This window comes from Notamacropus eugenii, chromosome 2 (genome assembly GCF_028372415.1).
Source record: "Notamacropus eugenii isolate mMacEug1 chromosome 2, mMacEug1.pri_v2, whole genome shotgun sequence".
Lineage (NCBI taxonomy): Eukaryota > Metazoa > Chordata > Mammalia > Diprotodontia > Macropodidae > Notamacropus > Notamacropus eugenii.
In genome coordinates, this window is record NC_092873.1 from 295,553,644 (window position 1) to 295,577,019 (window position 23,376).

The 23,376-nt window shown below is 39.4% G+C and overlaps 1 protein-coding gene across 2 annotated transcripts in view; it reads left to right on the plus strand.

Annotated features, from left to right (window-relative positions):
- The first annotated feature begins 253 nt into the window (after nucleotides 1-253).
- SLC22A15 (solute carrier family 22 member 15) overlaps nucleotides 254-23,376 on the plus strand; it is an 87,517-nt gene continuing 64,394 nt past the window's right edge. For both annotated transcript variants that reach the window (XR_011974813.1, XM_072644454.1), the window contains exon 1: nucleotides 254-652. Coding sequence is in view for 1 of the 2 variants with exons in the window: in XM_072644454.1 (XP_072500555.1) it covers nucleotides 566-652 (87 nt within the window). In the remaining variant the exon portion in view is untranslated. The remainder of the gene's footprint in view (nucleotides 653-23,376) is intronic.

The following is a 23,376-nucleotide window of genomic DNA, read 5'->3' on the forward strand; positions in this document are numbered from 1 at the left end:
TAAGCCTTCCCTAAGCACAAAACATCCGACATTTTTCGCGAGCCGAAAGGGAGTATCCCAGTGCCCTCCTCGCTCTCACTCTAAGTGCTGCAGGAAACGCCCTCGCCCCAGGCACTCGCGGGCCACACCCTTTGTGCCGGGCCCACCTCCTTCGTGCCCAGCCCACCCCCGGCCTCTCTGCCAGGCTCCCTCGGGTCCTCCCACCGACTCTGGCCCCGCCCCTGCGCACACTCCTTGCTCCGCTTTCCTCCAATGATGGTCAGCAGGCGGAACGCCGTCTGCAGCCGGGGCCCAGGTCTACGCTATCCCTCGGTCCCGGGTTCTCCGCCCCGCATAACGCAGACGCGGTGCGCCCCAGCTCTGCTGAGCCCCTTCCCGCCTCTCCCGCGTCCGCCTCTGAATGAGGGGAGCGCCGCGCTGGGGGTCGCGGGCCCGGGGACACTGGTACCACGGCCCGGGGGGCATCGCGGGCAAAGTTGTGTGTCCTTGAAGGCTGGGGTGCGGCCTGGGTCTGTGCCTCCAGGCCCCTGCTGGGGCCCGGGCTGAGCGCGCGGGAAGCTGGACCATGGAAGTGGAGGAAGCGTTCCAGGTTGTGGGGGAGATGGGCATCTACCAGATGTACCTGTGCTTCCTGCTGGCCGTGCTGCTGCAGGTGAGTGCCAGCTGCATCTCCTGACCTTCCTCTGCTGGGATGCAACTGGTTAGGGGCCAGGGGCTGGAGCTGCAGCCCGCGCGATCATCCTAACTATGTGTTTCCAGGAGGAGGGAAGCTGGGGTCCCTGAAGCCCCGGAGGTGGTTCGTCCCTCCCTCTTCTCCAGACAGGGTACGGTGCCGAAGGCTTAGACTCAGGCCTGATGCTAAGGTTCTGATGGCCCACAGCCTGGCAGCCCCACATCCATACATCGGTCTCACTGTTTGCCCTTGTCTTGCTTTCTACCAGTTACTCACACCCCTTCTCATTCATCGGAAGGGCAAGATGTGCCTGGCACTGGTGTCTGGGTGCAAGGGATGTTTTCTAGAAGCTGTACAGATAATATTTAACTCATCCATCCTAGCCTGAACCCAGGTTGGTTTGTCTGATCTAGGCTGGCCCTCCATGCATCAGAGCATACTTTGGGAGAATTTAAGGGTAGTTTTCTTTTTGATATTTCACTGCATTTTTGGAATGACTTATGTTCAGACTTAGAAAAGAAAAACCAAAACTCCAGTTAGCACCGAGAGGTAGAATAGACAGAAAGATACATCGGAGACCTCATTTTACCGCTGAGTCCGTTAAGTAACTATTGCTATTTATGCACGTAGTAAATGGGAGAACTAGAATTCAGAACCAGATATTCATCTTCTAGATCTAGTGTTCTTTCATCACGCTACATAAAGGGAAACTGAGGCCCAGAGACAGGCTGTGACCTGTCAGAGGTTGCACAACTTGTTGGCTGCTGTATTTGAACTGGAATCCTGCTAATTTAGGTGTTCTTTTCACGGGCTTTTTGAATTATCCTGCTTTGAGGAGCATCTTTTAGATTCTAACTTTTCCTACCATGACCTTTAAAATCTTATCAAAAATTAACTTTAAAGGTCTATTTATTGTGACCATAAACTGCCATGGTATTAAAATGTAGTCATTAATTTTCTTTTAAAGCTCAGAGAACTCTGGGAAATGAATGAATTTGGAAACAGGAACCTGAGAAACATGAGCTTCAAACTGTGTTGTAAAGGCCAACACTAATTCACTTTACTAGGTGGAAGGGAGTAGGAAGGAAGGCCCTTCTAACTTTAAAAATTATGTGATACAGTGGAAAAACAGTCATTCTCTTGCCTACTGATTTGGAAATAATTAGCAAAAATTTCAAGTCTGACCAAAGAAGAGATTAACGAATGTGTTGTAGACCTATGGGCATTCTTCAGCTTTCTAAAGTCCTATCCAATCCAATAGGCATTGTGGTATAACCACAAGATTGTTAGACTTGCATAAGAGAATGAGGCAGCAGGAAAGTTGGAAAAAGTAGGAGCTAGCCTCAATGATTCTCTTTTCTTTTCATGTGTTGTTTGATGTGTAGACTGTTCTAAGTATCCATCAGTAGAAAGGAAATTTGGTAAATTCCATTTTCTTTTCCCATATGTAAAATTCTCAATTTACTAATGAACTGGAATGAACTGCATTCCAGAAGTTAACCTGTAAATTGTTTGTTTGGATACTTTGTGCACACATCTTGCTCATTAACTAAATATTCATTACTGTATGGAAAAGCACTGTGTCCCAAGGCGCTGTACTTGGGAAGGAGGGGAGAAAGGATTGCAAGGAGGTTTTGCCTAAGATTGCCCTGTAAAAGCTTATAATGCATTCGGAAAATATCTTTTCATAATCTATGAAAACTGGTTCAGATACAGGTGCCCTCTTCATAAAAACAAGCAAAAAAAATCTATGAAAACTTATGCTACAAAAAGAGGAGAATGTGTTGTCTAGCAAAGTGTACTGAGTCTGGAGAAAGAGGACATTGGTTCAGATTCAGCTGCTTGTGTGACCCTGGGAAAGTCACTTCTTCCCTGAGACTCAGTTTCCTTATTGGTAAAATGGTATCATATTTTCATCACTTCATTATGGCATCAATATTTTGCCTAGTAAGTTAATTCCCAGAATATCAAAGTGCCACAAAACACATGCCACAGCCAGCTACCTTTCACTCCTGAATTTGGTGCCTTCATCAGGTCTAACTACCTAGTCGGAAGACTTTCCAATTTCTTATTGGTCAAATGACTTTTCTCTATATTTTAACATCACTATCACCTTCTTGTACATAAGTAAGCATAGCACCTGGTATTTATATAAACCATTAAGGTTAGCAAAGCACTTTAAATAGATTGTCTTGGGGTGGAGCCAAGAAGGCAGAGTAGAAAGATTCACCTACTCTAGCTCTTCCCCCACAGCCCATAAAATACCTGTAAAAACTGACTTTAAACAAATTCTAGAGTAACAGAAGCCACAAAACAACAGAGTGAAAGAGATTTCCAGCCTAAGGTAGCCTGGGAGGACTACAAGAAAGGTCTATCACATGGAGCATGAAGCAGAGCACAGCCCATGGAGCCCAGCCCAACCTTGGCAGCCCAGGACTGGCAGAAACAGGACCAGAACAGGCCTCGGGGGCAGAATCCCTGGAAGCAGCTACAGTTCTCAGATCCCTCAACCCACAAACGCCAAAGACAGCTTCAAAGGTCAGTGAGAAAGCTTTTTCACTTGGGTGAGAAGGGAGCAGGGCCCTTCCCTAGCCCTGGCCCCAGGCAGCAGCAGCAGCAGCCTCCATTTTTGGAGCCCTCAGTCTAAAGACCTTGGGGGAATTGAGCCATTGATCTGGGTCTCAGTCCTGAGTGGTGGCCCTGGAGTGAGAAAGAGTGCTGGCTGGCATGGTGGAGCTGGTGGAGGCTCTAGAAAGGGAATTCTACTTGCAGATCCTGGGCAGAAAAGCTCCCAGATGAGAACACAGTCCAGGAGAGGAGTAAACTCCTCTCCCTTGATTGTGCTACCTTGGAGGAACTGAGAACTTATAGGTTCCCAGAATATACCCTCCGCTTGACAAAGGACTCAAAAGTCAAGTAACTGTCTTGGAAAATGCCCAAAAAAGGGGAAAAATTAAGACTATAGAAGGTTACTTTCTTGATGAACAGATATTTTGTTCCATCCTTTCGGATGAGGAAGAACAATGCTTGCCATCAGAGGAAGACCTAAAAGTCAAGGCTTCTGCATCCAAAACCTGCAAAATAAATATGCAGTGGTCTCAGGCCATGGAAAAGCTCAAAATGGATTTTGAAAATCAAGTAAGAGAGGTCGAGGAAAAAATGGAAAGAGAAATAAGAGCTATGCAAGAAAATCACGAAAAGCAAGTCAACAACTTGCTGAGGAAGACCCCAAAAAATGCTGAAGAAAATAACACCTTTAAAAATAGGCTAACTCAATTGGCAAAAAGATCTAAAAAATCATGGAGGAGAAGAATACTTTAAAAGCAAAATTAGCCAAATGGAAAAATGAGATTCAAAAGCTCACTGAAGAAAATAGTTTTTAAAAATTAGAATGGAGCAGATGGAAGCTAATAACTTTATGAAAAACCAAAAAAATACAAAACAGAACCAAAAGAATGAAAAAATAGAAGATAATGTGAATATCTCATGGGAAAAACAAGTGACTTGGAAAATAGATCCAGGAGAGACAATTTAAAAATTATGGGACTACCTGAAATTCGTGATCAAAAAATAGCCTAGACATCATCTTTCATGAAATTATCAAGGAAAGCTGCCCTGATATTCTAGAACCAGAGGGCAAAATAAATATTGAAAGAATCCACCAATCACCTCCTGAAAGAGATCCAAAAAGAGAAACTCCTAGGAATATTGTAGCCAAATTCCAGAGTTCTCAGGTCAAGGAGAAAATATTGCAAGCAGCTAGAAAGAAACAATTCAAGTATTGTGGAAATACAATCAGCATAACACAAGACCTAGCAGCTTCTACGTTAAGGGATTGAAGAGCTTGGAATATGATATTCCAGAAGTCAAAGGAACTAGGATTAAAACCAAGAATCACCTCCTCAGCAAAACTGAGTATATAATACTATAGGGGGGAAAATGGTCATTCAATGAAATAGAGGACTTCCAAGCATTCTTGGTGAAAAGACCAGAGCTGAATAGAAAATTTGACTTTCAAATTCAAGAATCAAGAGAAGCATGAAAAAGTAAATAGGAAAGAGAAATAATAAGAGACTTACTAAAGTTGAACTGTTTACATTCCTACCTGGAAAGATACTATTTGTAACTCTTGAAACTTTCTCAGCATTTGGGTAGTTGGAGGGATTATACACACACACACACACACACACACACACGTGTATGTATGTGTGTGTGTATATATATATATATATATATATATATATATATATATATATATATATATATATATATATATATACATATAGACAGAGAGTACAGGATGAGTTGAATAGGAAGGGATGATATCTAAAAACATAAAATTAAGGGCTGAAAGAGGAATATTTGGGGGGAGAAAAGGAGAAATGGAATTGGGCAAATTATCTCTCATAAAAGAGGCAAGAAAAAACTTTTTTTAATGGGGGGAATGAGGGAGAGGTGAGAGGGAAAAAGTGAAGCTTACTCATATTTCACTTAAGGAAGGAATAACATGCACACTCAATTTGGTATGAAAATGTATCTTACACTACAAGAAAGTAAGGGAGAAGGGGATAAGTGGGGTGGGAAGGATGATGGAAGGAAGGGCAAATGGGAGGAGGGAACAATTAGAAGTAAACACTTTTGGGGAGAGACAAGGTCAAAAGAGAGAATAGAATAAATGGGGGGCAGGATAGGATGGAGGAAAATATAGCTAGTCTTACACAACATGACTATTATAGAAATCTTTTGCAAAACTACACATATATAACCTATATTGAATTGCTTGCCTTCTCAGTGGGGAGGGAAGAAAGGAGAGAAGTTGACACTCAAAGTTTTAGAAACAAATGTTGAGAATTGTTTTTGCATACAACTGGGAAATAAGAAATACAGGTAATGGGGTATAGAAATTTATCTTGCCCTACAAGAAAAGAGAGAAGATGGGGATAAGGGAAGAGAGGGGAGTGATAGAAGGGAGGGCAGATTGGGGGAAGGGGTAATCAGAATGCATGGCATTTTGGGGGAGGTGGAGGGGAGAGATGGGGAGAAAATTTGGAACTCAAAATTTTATGGAAATGAATGTTGAGAACTAAAAATAAATAAATAGACATTAAAAATGAAATTAAATTAAATAAATTGTCTCATTTTGGGGACCATAACCCTGAGACATAGGTACTGTTATTATTGCTCTTAAAGAAAACAGGCTCAGATTAGTTAAATGACTTGACAAGGGTCACATAATACATTTCTTAAGCACCTACCATGTGCTCAGTATTGTGCTAACTGCTGGCAATGCCAAGAAAGACAAAAGAGAGTGCCTACCCTTAGCTGTTTGTGACTTCAGGTTTAACCCTTCATCCATTTAGATCAAGCTGCCTTCTTTACCCACCCTTCCCCCCCCCCCCCACACACACACATGCATCGTGGTGGGTGCAGGTACATTGTTAAGAGTTTTGTTGTTCAGTCATATCTAACTTTTGGTGACCTCATGGACCATAGCACACAGGCTCTTCGATCCTCCACCCTCTCCAAGTCTGTTCATGTTCGTTGTTTCAGTTACACTAGCCATCTCATCCTCTGTCATCCCCTTTTCCTTTTGCCTTCAATTTTTCCCGACATCAGGGTCTTTTGCAATGAGTCCTATCTTCTCATTATGTGGCTAACATATTTAAGCTTCAGCTTCAGTATTTGACCTTCTAGTGAATAACCTGAATTAATTTCTTTAAATATTGGCTGAAGGGACACTCAAAACTTTTCTCCAGCACCATCATTCAAAAGTGTAGATTCTGCACATATCAGTCTTTCATAGAAGTCCAGCTCTCACAGCCATACATTGCTTCTGGAAAAACCATAGCTTTGACCATATGGACCTTAGCCAACAAGATGATGTCTCTGCTTTTTAGTGTGTTGTCCAGTTTTGCCATGACTTTCCTTTCAAGGAATGTGTCTTTTAATTTCATGGCTACAGTCACTGTCTGCAGTGATCTTTGAGCCAAAAATGTAAAATCTGATGCTGCTAATAACATCATATACTTTTAAAGAGTGTAAGCTACCACTTTGGACAGTACTGTATTTTTACATACAAATTGTTACTTTAAGAACTACATAGACCATGGTGTCAAATTGAGATAGAAAGCAGGATCAGTAAAGTATACTCAAAGATCTCTGCAGAGGAAGGGGACATAGCAGAGCATATTGACGTAAGACAAACCACATATTAATATTATTTATGTTCTATTGTATTTTATTTTTCTAGTTAAATATTTCTCAATTACATTTTAATCCATTTCCTGTGGTACTTCCGGTATGTTAGGGCTGGTAATGGTAGGTTTGACACCTCTAGTTGAGAGAATTTACCTTGATTTGACTAGAACTAACTTCTCTAGCCTCAGTTCTGTCATCTGTAATTGGTTGTACTTCTGAGGTCCATCCCTTCTAACTCTACATACATGATTCTATGACCTTTTCTAGCTCTCAGTCTATGATCTTATTCACATGCAAGTGGTCCCTTTTCTCTTTATATTCAATATTATATAGATATTGAATTTAAACAAAAACAAGCCATATGCCCAAAATGAAACTGTCTCAGTTTTGTTTATAGACAAAACTAATATTTGATTCAATTCAGGATACTTTTATTAGAGCTCTTTTGTATACAGAGCTTAGTGCTGAGTTTAGATGACAGAACCCCTTCACCCATGGATCTTACTAGGGAATATGACTGACATGCAAGAGATAAGATGGAAACAATACTATGGACTCAATGTATCATACAGGTACAAAGTGCTATGTAACATTTGTGGGGGAAAGTTATTAACTAGAGCAGAGATATTGGATTTGTTTGGCTGGATGGAGCAAAGGTTCAGAACTTCTCAGTGTGGCCTGACACAGATTAAAATGTAATTGGGAAATGTTGAACAAAGTAAATAAAAGTGTAACACAACACAGATGATGTTTATTTGTGATTTTTCAAGTCAGTATGGGGCTCACTGGGATCTACTTCTATTTAGATTTGACATCACTGAGGAATCAAGAAAGGTTTCTCAGAAAAGGTGACATGTACATTGGACTTTGAAGGCAGGAATTCAAGTAGAAAAAGGGGGTGAGAGGAGAGACATTCCAGGCATAGGAAACAGCATGAGGATATATGTGTGTACTTGTGTGTGGGTATACATATAGATATATGTGTGTGTATGTATACATGTATATGTATACACACAAATATACCCGCATATATGTATATACATATATATTTATGCATGTGTGTATATATGCTATACACGCACATCTACATGTGTGTAGTTATATATATGTATGTATGTTTATAGCAAGTTACAGGGCATGTTTGAGGACCAGAGTATAATGGAGTAAGGCTGCCTTTGGAGATAATGCCCAAGATAGGCATAGGGTACTTCTCTGAATGTCCTTAAAAAAAAAAAAAACCAGACAAACTTAACCATCTTATAATTATTGAACCAGATAAGAGATGATTACAATGTTTAACATATGAGTCATTGTACTCATTTTTGCCTCTATTTCCTGGTTGGGCGTGTGAGTTGGAATGCTAGTCAGTCAAATAGCATTTAATTAAGTGCCAACTGTGTGCCATGCACTGTTCACACACAAAGAGGCTGGAAAATATAAAGTAGTCTAGTTGAACTATCTACAACTTCTGTATTGTGAATGTGAAAGAAAATGGAAGGCAGTATACACTTCTTTATTTTAAATTCTATTAGGTAATGGAATATTACTGTGCCCTAAGAAATGACTGACTGTGAAGAATACAGACACATGAAAAGACTTATCTGAACTGATGCCAGATGTAGTCAGGCATAAGTAACATCAACAAACCGTGTTGAGTCATAGCCTTTTCATATGAAGAAGAGAGTGTTGGCAAAGGGTATGTGTGTGTGCTTTACAAACTTTTTCTGTCTCTGGGTTCCTCTGGCAGATTCACAGAACTCAGCAAACCACTTATCAGATACAATTTTACTGGCCTCTACAAAACCTCCACAATTAATGAGAAGAAACCCTGTTCTAGAAGAAAAACCAGCCGGGTCTAGAACTGAAATGGATGACTGATTCCCCAGGAGGTTAAATGACTTACATCAAACTTCCCTCCACACTGCTAGCTCATTCTCTAAACTTTCTTGCTTTTCTCCCACTTTGAGTCACTTAAATGCTTGTCAAATTGAAGTTAAGGAATAATACAAGGAAGTATGTGGTTAGCTGTTTGTGTGACACTGGCTTGTCATTCTTGGTATCTAATGTCTCGCAGGTAGTAAGTGTCAGGGATGGATTTGAACCCAGCTCCTCTGACTCAAGAGACATTGCTTCTGCTGTATCATCCTTCAACGATATCTGAGTTTTTATTTATTATATTTGTTTTCTTATGACTACCATCTAGGAAGAGAAGGCCCCATCATCAATGGCAAGTTGTTTTCTTTCTTTTGATGGGTTCTAAAGGAAGGGCAGACTATTATCAATCTGAAGAATACTGGACTTGAAGTGAGAACACCCAACGTCTGATTTTAGCTCTGCCACTTACTATTTTTGTGACTTTCACAGGTCACTTAACTTTCCTTGGACTCGGTTTGCCCAATTGTAAAATGAAAGGAGGGAGATTGGACTAGATGATCTTGAAAGTCCTAAATATGTGACACTATGGTAATCTTCTTCTAGAAGATCTATTTGTATGTGCCCAGCTGGTGGGGACAAAAGAGAGGAAGGCTTGAGGTTGAGATTTTGTGAAATTTTCACATCCAAAATCAGGAGCAAGGCTCCACCACCCCCTCCAGATTGGGAGTGGAGTCATAGTAACATTATGGTAATAGACATTGATAGGATTCAGAATTGAAAGGGATCTTAGAGATGATTATCTCCAATCTCATTTTACAGCTGAGAAAACTAACCTGTTAAGGTAGAACCATTTGCCCCTGCACACTCAGGTAGTAAGGCATTCAAATCACATTTCTATAGTGCTCAAGAGTTTACAAAATACTTTCCTCCTAACAAACCTGTGAGGCAGGTGAGATAGGTCTTATTTTCACTATTTTGTGAATAAAGGAAGTGGTACCCAGCCAGGGAAAATGCTTATTAACTGATTGAAATGACTTACTCATGTGGCTACTGAGTGTGTTGGAGGGGACCTTTTTCTCTTTTCACTCACAGCCCTATTACTCAACCCCAGAGATGGGGAGATGATGTAACCATCTCTTAACTCATGTAACCGTTCTTCCAGATCTCTGTAAATGTGGACCAAATTGAAGATAGAGACTATGGTTGAGTACTCATGCAGTGAATTCACCTTGCCCTAGCTAGGCCATTGTTTAAGCAAGATTCTTTAAAATGTTGGCCCTGCCGATTAATTTTGGGTCATGCTGTACTTGGTACCCTTCTTGAGTAATTTAGAAAATGTCATTAGCTGTTTTGGTAAAGAAAGTAAAAACTGATCGATAATGTACTCTACCAAGTTTGGAAAAAGAGAATAGCCATGTACATTAACATTGCCTTCTCCTTGCCTGTTGTATCCTATTACTTTTTATTTAATTTTCATGATCTTTAGGTGTGTCTGAAGACTGAGGATATAATCAGCAATAGTGGGTATTCCTTAACTAGGTATAAGTGGCAGTAATGAGTAAATATATTTTTAAAAAATAATTGTTAGTTATGTCTTTTGTTTTTATATTGCTAGAATTTCTCCCTACATCCCTTTCCCTCTTATATCCCAGATAATTGAACAAATGATTAATATGCTAAAGAAAATGTGACAATTTATGTAACATTTCACATCCACAGGAACCCCTCCCCCCCCCCACATATACATACACACCTCTGCAAAAGAATTGGGGGAAAGTGTCTTAGTTTTCTTCTTGTTTTTTTGTAATTTTGCAACATTAATTTTCAAGCCAGCAAGCATTTATTAAGCTTTCCAATGTTTTAGGGTAGTTATTCTATTTACATTATTATAATCATGTGCTTTCTTGATTCTATTTCCTTACTTTACATCAGTTCATCAGTAAATTTTTCCATGCTTCTCCAAATCCATCATATTTTTTGTTTCTTACAGCATGTTACAATTTCTTTCCAATCATTGAGGATCTGTTTGTTTCCACTTTTTTGCAGCCACAAAAATGGGTGCTATAAATATTTCTGTATGTATAGAACCATTCTTTTTATCAATGAACACCTGGGGAGATGCCTAGGCATCTTTGAAAGGGCATGAAAATTTTGGTAATTTTATTTATATAATTACAAAATTTCCAGAATGGTATACTAATTCACATCTCCTTGGGGTCATTTTGATTTGAATTCCTCCTATAATTTAGAGGATTATTTCATATATTTGTCAATAGTTTGCAGTTCTTCTCTTCAGAACCGCATATTCATATCCTTTGCACATTTATCTACTATGGACACTGGCTTTTGTATTATATATTGCTTAGCTCTCTCTATATCTTAGATATCTAACCTTTATCTGAGAAAGTTAATATGAAATTTTTCCCACATATAATTTTTAATGCATCTGTAAAACTAACATAGAAGATATCCTGGTAGCAGCAACATGCTGTATTTCCTCTTTTTTCTTGAACCAGCCAGATTTGTAATTACATTTGCATGGGGCAGAAATTCCCTTTGGCCATATGGATCATCACCTGTTCTGTGCCAATACAAATATGTATTTGCTTTTTAAAAAAATATTTATTTTCAGTTTTCAACATTCACTTCTGCAAAGTTTTGAATTTCAAATTTTCTCCCCATCTCCTCCCTCCTTCCTACCCCAGGACAGCATGTATTCTGATGACCCTTTCCTCCAATCCACTCTCCCTTCTATCACTCTCCCCACTCTTATCCCCTTCCCTTCTGTTTTCCTGTAGGGAAAGATAGATTTCTATACCCCATTGCCTATATATCTTATTTCCTAGTAGCATATAAAAACAATTTTTAACATTAATTATTAAAGCTTTTGAGTTCTACATTCTCTCTCTTCCCTCTCCCCATATACCATCACTGAGAAGGCAAGCAATTTGATATGTTATACATGTGTAGTCATGCAATGCACTTCCATAACACTCACATTGTGAAAGACTATATTTCCCTCGATCCTGTCCCACCCTCCATTTATTCTATTCTTTCCTTTGACCTGTCCCTCTACCAATGTGTTTGCTTCTGATTACCCCTTTCCCCAATTTTCCATCCCTTCTATTATCCCCTGTCTCTTATCCCCTTCCCCCCTACTTTCCTGTAGGGTAAGATAAACTTCCATACCCAATTACATATGTATGTTATTCCCTCCTGAAGCCAAATCCTTTGAAAGTAAGCCTCACTTATTCCCTCTCATCTTCCTCTTCTTCCCCTCCACTGTAAAAGCTCTTTCTTGCTTCTTTTATGTGAGATGATTTACTATATTATACCTCTCCCTTTCTCTTTCTCCTAGTACATTCCTCTCAACACTTGTCTATTTTAGATATCATCCCTTCATATTCAGTTCATCCTGTGCTCTCTGCTTCTCTCTCTCTCTCTCTCTCTCTCTCTCCATATATATATATGTATGTATATATGTGTGTATACATATATACACATATACATGCATATACAAACACACATATATACATATATACATACGTATATATATATATATATGGGAGGAGAGAGTAATACACTCAGTCTGTTATTTTGTGACTTCTGCTGCTTTAGAATTTGTTTTGGAATCATTTTTACAGGTTTTTTGAGGGCTTTGGGGGGAGAACTCTAGCAGGTCCCTGCTTCTACTCCATCATCTTGGCTCTGCCCTCCCCCACTCCCAATATACTCTTTTTAAAAAATTTTATTTATTTATTTTTAGTTTTCAATATTCATTTCCACAAGATTTTGAGTTCCAAATTTTCTGCCCATCTCTCCACTCCTTGCACCCCAAGACACCATGCATTCTGATTACTCCTTCCCCCAATCTGCCCTCTTCTATCACACCACTCCCTTCCCTTATCTGCATCTTGTCTCTTTTCTTGTAGGGCAAGATAGATTTCTAAACCTCATTACTGGCATTTCTTATTACCCAGTTGCATGCAAAAACAATTCTCAACATTCATTCCTAAAACTTTAAGTTCCAAGTTCTCTCCCTTCCTCCATCCTATTCCCACTGAGAAGGCAAGCAATTCAATATAGGCCATACATGTGTAGTCATGCAAAAGACTTCCATAATAGTCATGTTGTGAAAGACTAACTATATTTCCCTTCATCCTATCCTGCTGCCATTTACTCTATTCTCTCTTTTAACTTTGTCCCTCCCCAAAAGTGTTTACTTCTAATTACTCTTTCCTCCCATTTGTTTTCCCTTCTGTAATCCCCTCCACACCCCACTTGTCTTCTTCTCCCCTACTTTCCTGTAATGTAAGTTACATTTTCATACCAAATTGAGTGTGCATGTTATTTCCTCCTTAAACCAAATGTGATGAGAGTAAGCTTCACTTTTCCCTCTCACCTTGCCCCCTTTTCCCCTCCACTGAAAAAGCTGTTTCTTGCCTCTTTCATGAGATAATTTGCCCGATTCTATTTCTCCCTTTCTCTTCCCAATATATTCTTCTCTCACCCCTTAATTTTATTGTTTTAGCTATCATCCCTTCCTGTTCAACTTACTCTGTGCCCTCTGTGTGTGTGTGTATATATATATATATATATATATATATATATATATATATATGGATATGGATATATGTATGGATGTGGATATGGATATATATGTATGTATATATGTATATAATCCCTCCAACCACCCAAATACTGAGAAAAGTTTCAATAGCTACAAATATTATCTTTGCAAGTAGGAATGTAAACAGTTCAACTTTAGTAAGTCCCTTATGATTTCTCTTTCCTGTTTACCTTTTCATACTTCTCTTGATGCTTGTGCTTGAAAGTCAGATTTTCTATTCAGCTCTGATCTTTTCATCAAGAATGCTTGAAAGTCCTTTATTTCATTGAATGACCATTTTTTCCCCCTGAAGTATTATGCTCAGTTTTTCTGGGTAGGTGATTCTTGGTTTTAATCCTTTGACTTCTGGGATATCATATTCCAAGCCCTTCAATTCCTTAATGTAGAAGCTGCTAGATCTTGTGTTATCCTGATTGTTTTTCCATAGTACTTGAATTGTTTCTTTCTAGCTGCTTGGAATATTTTCTTCTTGACCTGAGAACTCTGGAATTTGGCTACAATCTTCCTAGGATTTTTCCTTTTGGGACCTCTTTCAGAAGGTTATCAGTGGATTCTTTCAATATTCATTTTACCATCTGGTACTAGAATATCAAGGCAGTTTTCCTTGATAATTTCATGAAAGATAATGTCTAGGCTCTTTTCTTTGATTATGGCTTTCAGATAGTCTCATAATTTTTAAATTGTCTCTCCTGAATCTATTTTACAGGTCAGTTGTTTTTCCAATGAGATATTTCACATTGTCTTCTATTTTTTTCATTCTTTTGTAATTTCTTGGTTTCTCGTAAAGTCATTAGCTTCCATCTGCTCCATTCTAATTTTTAAAAACTATTTTCTTCAGTGAGCATTTGAATCTCCTTTTCCATTTGGATAATTCTGCTTCTTAACGAATTCTTCTTTCTCACTGACTTTTTGGACCTCTTTTGCCATTTGGATTAGTCTATTTTTAAAGGTATTATTTTCTTCAGCATTTTTTTGGGTCTTTTTAGCAAGCTGTTGAATCACTTTCCATGACTTTTCTTGTATTGCTCTCATTTCTCTTCTTAATTTTTTTCCTCCACCTCCCTTACTTGATTTTCAAAATTCTTTTTGAGCTCTCCCTGGCTTAGACCATTGTATATTTATTTTGCAGGTTTTGGATGCAGATACCTTGACTTTTAGGTCTTCCTCTGATAGTGTGCATTGTTCTTCCTCATCCTAAAGGATGGAGGAAAATATCTGTTCACCAAGAAAGTAACCTCCTATAGTCTTATTTTTTCTCCCTTTTTGGGCATTTTCCCAGCCAGTTACTTGACTTTTGAGTCCTTGGTCAAGTGGAGGGTATACTCTAGGGACCTGTAAGTTCTTAGTTCCTCCAAGGTGGCACAATCAAGGGAGAGGTGTTTACTCTTCTCCTGGCCTGTGCTCTGGTCTGGGAGCTACAAAAGCTTTTCTGCCCAGGATTTGCAAGTAGAATTCCCTTTCCAGAGCCTCCACCAGTTCCACCATGCCAGCCAGCACTCTTTCTCACTCCAGGGCCACCTCTCAGGACTGAGACCCAGACCAGTGGCTCAATTCCCCCAAGGTCTTTAGACTGAGGGCTCCAAAAATGGAGGCTGCTGCTGCTGCTGCTGCCTGGGACCAGGGCTAGGGAAGGACCCTGCTCCCTCCTCACCCAGGTGAAAACTCTTTCTCACTGACTTTTGAAGCTGTCTTTGGCATTTGTGGGCTGAGAAATCCGGGAACCACAGTTGCTGCCTGTGATTCTGCCCTGATGCCTGCTCCAGTCCTTCCAGGCTGCCTTGGGCTAGACATCTCTTTCACTCTGTCATTTTGTGACTTCTGTTGTTCTGGAATTTGTTTAGAGTCATTTTTTTTACAGGTATTTTATGGGCTATGGGAATAGAGCTAGAGCAGGTCCATCCTTCTCCTCCACCATCTTGGCTCTGCCCTGCCCCCCCCCCCCAATATACTCTTAGTAGTGTTGCCTGGCGTACTGAAACATTAAGGGATTTGCCCAAGGTCACATAGCCATCATTGTCAGAGGCAAGACCTGAAGGTAGTAACTCCTGATTCTAAATTTTGCTCTCTAACCACTTCCCAATGTTGCTTTAATTTCTTAAAGAAGTTTTTTTTAAATTAATAAATAGGTTTAAATGATATATCATTTCGGTAACCTCATGAATAGAAATACCTGTTAGTACATAATATATGGATGATGTTCTTTTTTCCTTTTTATGTTTGAATTTGTTTTATGATGATTCACATACAATTATATAATTTTTTGTAATTCAGAAGAGAGGAGATGTCATTGAATCTAGCATCTTCATTTTCCAGGTTATTAAACTGAAGCCCAAAGAGATGAAGTGGCTTGATGAGAATCCCATAGCTCTTGAGGCAGAGCCTGGAACCAAGAACCAAACCTTCTAACCTCCAGTCTAGTATTTTCTTTATAATATTAGGCTGCCTCCTCTAGCAACTCTCTGTTATCCACAGCAAGTTTTTAATATGAGGCAATCTCCCCATCTCATATCTCTTACCTATTCAGTATATTTTGTCCAGGCTGCCATTTTGTCAGCACTGGGAAAGAGTCTAATATGTTTCATATTATCTTAAAACATAATTAGGAGATGCTATAGCAAAAAAAAAAAAAACAACAACAACAACACTATACAGTATTTTTTAGAGCCTGAGATTGGCCAAATTACTTACTATTTTTTGATTATCTGTTCTATTTCTTTTCCTTTCTCCATTACTTTTGATAATGAGTGAGTTGACTATGAAATGACATTTTAAATAGGGAGGAGGGATGGGGAACTTAGCTCTGTTTGTTATTTAGTCTTTGTTGATTTACCTTCTCCTGTGGTTGGCTGTCTAATGAAAATCAGAAGGGTCACATGTGGCCAAAATTCTGGTGCCAATGGGTACTTTGGCAGCCTTTGTGTGGCCTGACCTGTACCAATACCCCTCACTGTTATTGGTTTGATTTTAGGGCAGGGTTCAGGAACCTACTAAAGCCCATTGATACTAATTACTTCACTGCAGATGTCATAACTCTAGAATAATCATTCATTACTGGAATGACATCTCTCAAGTCTTTTGGGCTTATTCTTTGGGCTCTAGGTTCATCATATATAAAATGAGGAAATTGGGCTAGATGGCCCCTAAAGTCCCTTCATTCACTTTAAGTTCACTTTAAGCCACTTTAATTCTGGAGAAGATCATTGAAGTCTTAATGGGTTCCCATAATATGCTCAGGTTTGGATCTTTTCTTCCTCTGTCTTCTAACCCCTCACTGTCCTAAGACCTCCCTTTACCAGTGTGGTTTGGAAATATCTGGAGACACCTAAGCTTCACTAAGATTTAGGAATATAAATTGAGATAGAGAACAGTCAATTAAGACTAGGTGTGAATATTGGACTTCAGGATATTCCTTTTCCTGTGTCAAAAGGACAAACAGCTTTTTTTCCTATATAGTTGACACTACAGAGAAAAAGGGTAATAACTAAGTCATTCATTTCCTGGGAATGTGAAATTAGACTCTAAGTTCCTTGAGAACAGAGACTGACTTTTCTCTTTCTTTCTATCTTCAGTGTTTGTAATATAGTACCTGGCACATAGTAGGCTCCTAATAAATGTTAGTTGACTGACTAAAATTGATCCCCCACAGCTGTGAGGGAGAGAAAGAGGGAACTACTTAATAAAATACTCTTTTCTGGGCACCAAACCTTGTTTTCTCCTTTCAAAAGAACATAGGATCACGAATTTATAGTTTAAAAGAACCTCAGAGTCCATATGGTCCAACCCTTTTGGTTAGGTTGTTGTCTTTCATTCTTGAAGGGGACCAAAATGACATCACCATGTTGGAGTCAAGGTACAGTGTGTCTGACTGTAGCTGATAGGACCAATAGGAGCTCTAAAGGCTCTACCACAGGTTGGGCACAAATAGTCCATATGAACATTTGGAGTGGAGATGTCTCTAAATTTGTACATCTCACATTTCTTTTGAGCTACTGTAATGCTACTTCACTTGTAGAGCACAGGACCTTCTTTGATGCGGGCACACCATGCTGGGTGGTCCTGTGCCAAAGTCCCTCTTACCTCACAATCAATTCCAAAGTTCTTCAGAGAAATTTTGAGAGTGCCCTTACGTTGCTTCTTCTGACCACGATGTGAGTGCTTGCCATATGTGAGTTTTCCATAAAAGTCCCAGAGGTCAAAGTTGCCTGTTCTAGTTTCCCCTGTTATACCTCCTGAGAAAACCCCTTTCCCCAGCATACTCCTCACCAGAACATACTTGTCCTTGAGCCCCTTCCTTCTACTTTTTATTCCTTCCCTCTCCTTGCCTTCTGTTGACTTTCAGCAGATTAAGTTAAAGTTGGCAAACATTTAGATGGCATCTCCGATGTATGAGATTATAGTTAAGATTTGAATATGCTAAACATGTAGAAACTGCTTTGTAATTGCAGCTCTCCCTCAAATTATCAGTGACCTCTTAATGGTCAAATCCTCTAACCTTTTCTCATACCTCATCTTTTCTGAGGACTGCAACATTTGACACTACTGGGACCTCCCTCTTTCCTGGTTCTTTTCATAGCTGTCTGACCACCAGTCACCTTTGTTTTGGATCATCATTCATCTCCCTCTAACTGTGGCATCCCTCCTTCCCCCCATTCCCCAGCCTCTGCTCTGGATCTCTCTCTCTCTCTCTCTCTCTCTCTCTCTCTCTCTCTCTCTCTCTCTCTCTCTCTCTCTCGTCTGTCTGTCTCTCTCTGTCTCTTTTTTTCTCTCCCTTCTCCCTTTCTCTGTTCCTTCCCCTCTCCCTCTTTCTTTTTCTCTCTCACATATACATCACCATATGCCTTTGGACATCTCAAAATAGATTTCCCGTAGACATCTCAAACTCAACATGTCCAAAACAGAGCTCATTATCTTTTCCCTTACAGTACCCGCTTCTGGACTTCGCAGTTTCTGTCAAAAGTACCGCTCTTTTTCCAGTCCCCCAGGTTCACGACCTCAAAGTCGTTCATTCTCCCTCACCTTCTGCTCATTCTCAGTCAGTCACTAAGTCCTGTCAGTTCTGTTTCTATACATACAATATTCTCTCAGATCTCCTTCTTTTTCTCCATTTATAGCCTGCTAAAGTCATTATTTTAATATATCTTGCCTGGACTATTGCACTCACCTTTTAATTGGTGTCACTGCCTCACATTCCCTCTGTAATCTACACGTAAATGCCGGAGTGATATTCTCCCATTCAGTAAATTCCAGTAGCTTCCTCTTACCAATAGGATCAAATATAAATTCAGTTGTTAGATGTTTCCAATCCAGTCCAATCCAATAAACATTTTTTAACTACCTACTATGCTCCAGGTACTGTGCTAAGTGCTGGCAATACAATTAATAAAAGAGACAGTCCTTGCACTCAAGGAGCTTAAAATCTAAAGCCCTTTACATTTAGAGCCCTTTACATTGAGTTCCAACCTAGATTTTCAGTCTTATTAACATTGGTCTCTCCCCTTCATACACCCTTGGGCTCAGCCAAACTAGCTTTGCTCTTTGCTACAATATACAATATACAATATGCAATACCTCCTGTCTCCTTAACGTTTGCAACCACATATGTTTCCCCTTGCCTAGAATGCATTACTGCCTCATCTTGTCTTTCTAAAATCCGTGGTTTCCTTCAAAGCTTACCTCATGCCACCTCCTCCATAAGGTCTTTCCTGATTCCTCCAGCTAGTAATATTCTCCTGCCAAAAAATTACATTGCATTCACTTTGTATATGCTGATTTTGTCTACCTCTGTGTGTACGTATTTCCAGTGATAGGATGCAAGCTGCTCAAGAAGGCATTGTTTAATTTTTGTCTTTGAATCTTCAGTGCCTGACACATAGTAGTTATTTTATATTTATTGAGTCATTAATATATGTGATCTTGCTGTACTTGTAATTCCCGATTTTTGTACATTTCAGTGAAATGGCTCTTTCTGGTGTTGTAGTTTCTTATAAGTTCCTGCGTCAGGATGGAGGGAAGCCATTTTATTTTTCTTTTGTAATTAATTATCACCATAGAGTGACTTATATCAGTTTTTCATTCCTCTAGATTTCCTACTAATGTGAAAATACTACTTACCGTGGTTTACATTAGCCTTATGTTATTCTACTTATTATGTCATGACTTTTTCTCCTTTTCTCTCCAGGGCAGTTTCATTCTCTTAATATGACAAACAACTCTTCCTTTGCCATTAAAAAAAATCTTCTGCACTTAACAGTTGGATCATTGCCATGTAAAATAGACTTTTTATCCTTTAGATAGCAGAACACATGGTAAATTTCAGGCACAACCAGATTTTATCAAGTGGACCATCTGATCAGAAAATCATATTGTACAAGCTACATGAATTTCCATTTCATTAGCTTCATGAAAAAGAATGTCTTTTCTTAGAGCCAAATGAAGTCAAACATTATCCAGAGTTTGGCATTACTAGCCATGCATGCTGGATAAGCTTTAAAAAAAATGACTAAAAATAGCTGATATACCTGGTTTTTTGGAACGTGTTTAGAGCAATAGTCCTGAAGCCCATTTTTAAATCCTGGCCTTGCTGCTGGTATCACTTTTCTGTATCTCTCTTTTCAACAGTAAAATTGGGATACTATTTACTGTGCAGAAATTCCATTCTAATTCTTTATAAAGCAAGAATTCTTACTCTCGATAAGATTTCAGGGAGTGTGTGACCTTGGATGGGAAAAAAATCCCATCTTTATTTTCACTAAAAAACATTTCCTTCAATTATTAAAAAAAATATTCTGAAAAGGGGTCCTTAGTTTCATGAATCAATAAACTTTAATTAAGCACTTACTATGTGCCAGGCATACAAAAAATGGCAAAAACAAAACAAAACCCAACAACACCCTCACCTCAACAAGTTTACAGTCTACTGAGGGGAGACAATATGCAAACAAACACATACAAAACAAGCTAGATCCAGGATAAATAGGAAATATTAAAAGAGGGAAGATACTCAAATTAAGAGGGTTTGGGAAAGGCTCCCCGTGGAAAGTGGTATTTTACTAGGACTTAAAGGAAGCTAAGTAGATTGGTAGTTAGAACAAAGAAAGGCAGAGGGGACAGCCAGAGAAAAATGCCTGGAGCTGAGAATGGAGTGTTAAATTGACATCCAAAGGAGTCCATGATTCAATAAAAATCTTAACAACCTGCCACTGGTTTAAAACTTCCATAGGATCACAAAGACCTAAAAGATCACATAATCTAGCCCCTTCATTTTAAATATTAGAAAAATGAGGACCAGAGAGAACGTGACTTGGTTATGGTCACACATTACAATATGTAGCAGAGATACCATATTCTTTGACTCCAAATTAATTCTCTTCCACACTGTACTCCTAACTTTCCCTCTTTTCTCTGCCATATCCCAGAAACTTCTTCACCCTGCAAGTTCTCTCCACCTCTGGAATTCTCACACTGGAAGTACCTTCCCCTCCTGCAGTGTCTTCCTCAAGTGAGGTGATATTTGTAAAGCACTTAGCAAGTGCCTGATGTACAGTAGGTGCTTAATCAATACCTTTTCTTTCTCTCTTTCTCATCCTCTGATTGGCAAGTTCTATTCCATTTTAAGGAGGATGCCCAGTTCAGCCATGTCTTCATTCCTCTCTAGGTTTTACCTCCGGCTCTCCTTATTTTCTATACCATGTCCCTCTGAGTTTTCATCATCTTTTTATTTTTTGTCTTCCACCAATAGAATGTAGGCCCTTGAGGGCAGGACTGTCTTTCTGCTTGTATATGTATTTCCAAGGCTGCTCAGGGCCTGGCCTGTATAATAAATGGTTATTAACTTGTTACATCTCCTTTGTCTCGCAATGTCCAAATATGCTGTTGAAAAATGTTTGAAAGGGATAGGTTCTGTGAGCAGGGATGTGGCTCTATCCAAACAGGGAAGGCTCTTTGCAGCCTCAGCCTATGTGTGCTGAGAGTCCATGGATAAAACCATCGATGGCAGGAATACAATTAGATGTACACAAAGACTTGTGGATTGCTGCTCTGTATTTTCCTTCTCTGCGTCCCACAGGGAAGAGTATCAGTCAACAAGCATTTATTAAGTGCCTATGGTGTGCCGGGTACTTGGTGAGGGAAGCTAGGTGGCACAGAAAACAGAGTGCTGGGCCAGGAGTCAGGAAGACTTGAGTTCTAATCCTAAAACACCAGCTGTGTGACCTGGGTATGTCATTTAATCTCTGTCTATCTTAGTTTCCTCATCTGTAAAATGGGAATAATAATAGCACCAATAGCACCTACCTCTCAGGGTCATTGTGAGGATCAAATAGGATGGCAATGGTAAAGCACTTAGCCCAGTGCCTGGCACATGAGAAGTCCTAAATGAATGCCAGCTGTTACGGTGGTTGTTATTATCGTTAAGTGTCAGGGATACAAAGACAAGACCAATTCAATCTCTTCCTTAGGGAAATTCCTTGTAAACAGGGAGATAACTATACATGTGTAGGTGAACACACAATAGATACAGGCCAGTTTTTGGAGGGGGATATACTAACATGTGGAAGGATGAGCAAAATCTTCATATAGAAGATAGCATTGTAGTTGAGTGTTAAAAGAAGGGAAAGGAAAGGGAATAAGCAATTTTAGAGCACTTACTTTGTGCCTACTGAATGCTTTACAATTATTTTCTCATTTGATCCTTACAACAGCTCTGCAAATGTAGTTGCTGTTATTAACCCCATTTTACAGGTGAGGAAACTGAGGCAAACAGATTAATTGACTTGCCCAGAGTCACATAGCTAGTAAACGTCTGAGGTTGTATTTACATTCAGGTCTTTCTGACCGTCCACTGCTAGTTTATTGGTATAATAAACTCTTGGAATAGGAAACTCCTTCCACCGATTGAAAGTTGTCTAGGATGCTAAGACATCAAGTGACTTACCCAGGGTCAGTACAGGGCAGAGAGGCGGTATTTGAACCCACTTTTTCCTGCCTCAGAAGCCAGCCCTTTGTTGATTATGCCATCCTGTTTGTTTTAAAGGAAACTAGAGATCTGAAGATATGGTGGTGAGGTCAGAGTGTACCCCATGCATGAGGGGCATCCAAAGTAAAACTGTGAAGCTGGGAGATGCAGAGGAATCTTAAGATACAGTTAGAAGGCCCATGCCGTTGGACCATGGAGTTTGTGATGGGGAATGATGTGTAAAAAGGCAAGGAAGGTAAATTGGGGCCAGATTGTCAAGAGCAGATGGAGAGCTGAAAATGAGAAGGTCATACAAGATTTACTCCCCTAATAAAGAGGAAATAGGTTCCTTCTGCTATAATGAAGATGGAATTGGCAGCAGAAAAAAGGTAGGGGTGGAATTTGGCAAAGCTGACATAGGGTTGTAAGCTCTAGCAAGTCTGAGAGAATTCAGAAAAGATCTAAAAAGAAAAAAAAAGCAAAGCAAAGATCTAAGGTAAATTAAATCATCCTAAACCATGAGGGAAACAAGGAATAGATTAAGCAGTAATTGATAACAAACAGTTAAAGGTTAATGATCCAAGAACCTAGATTTACTTAGATATTTGAAGTTCTTTAAATCTTATTCTAAATATTGTATAGCATATTTTAATATAATAATGAATAAATCTAGTAAATGTTATGCTTAGCTGTATTTTACAAAGTTATAGGGTTTTTATTTTTTAAAATGAATAGAAAAGTGTTCTATTCTCTGGGACTTAAGTTAGCCGTTCATATGAGAAACATAACTGTTTGAACCTTGAGACGATAGCCCAGCTAAGAGTGGCCACCTAGTGGCATTGTATCTGAATTTGGGGCATCTTACTTTGAGGGCTTAGTATCTAAAAAGAAACAGCCTTGGAAGGGACAGCCTTGGAAGTTCAAACTTCTAAAGTGATGGCCAGTATTATACCCATCCTCCTCACCTTTCCAGCCCTCCATGAAGTTTAAATAAGACAATATTTCCAGGAATCTCTTTGAAAAAAACTATGAAATGAGAGACCCACG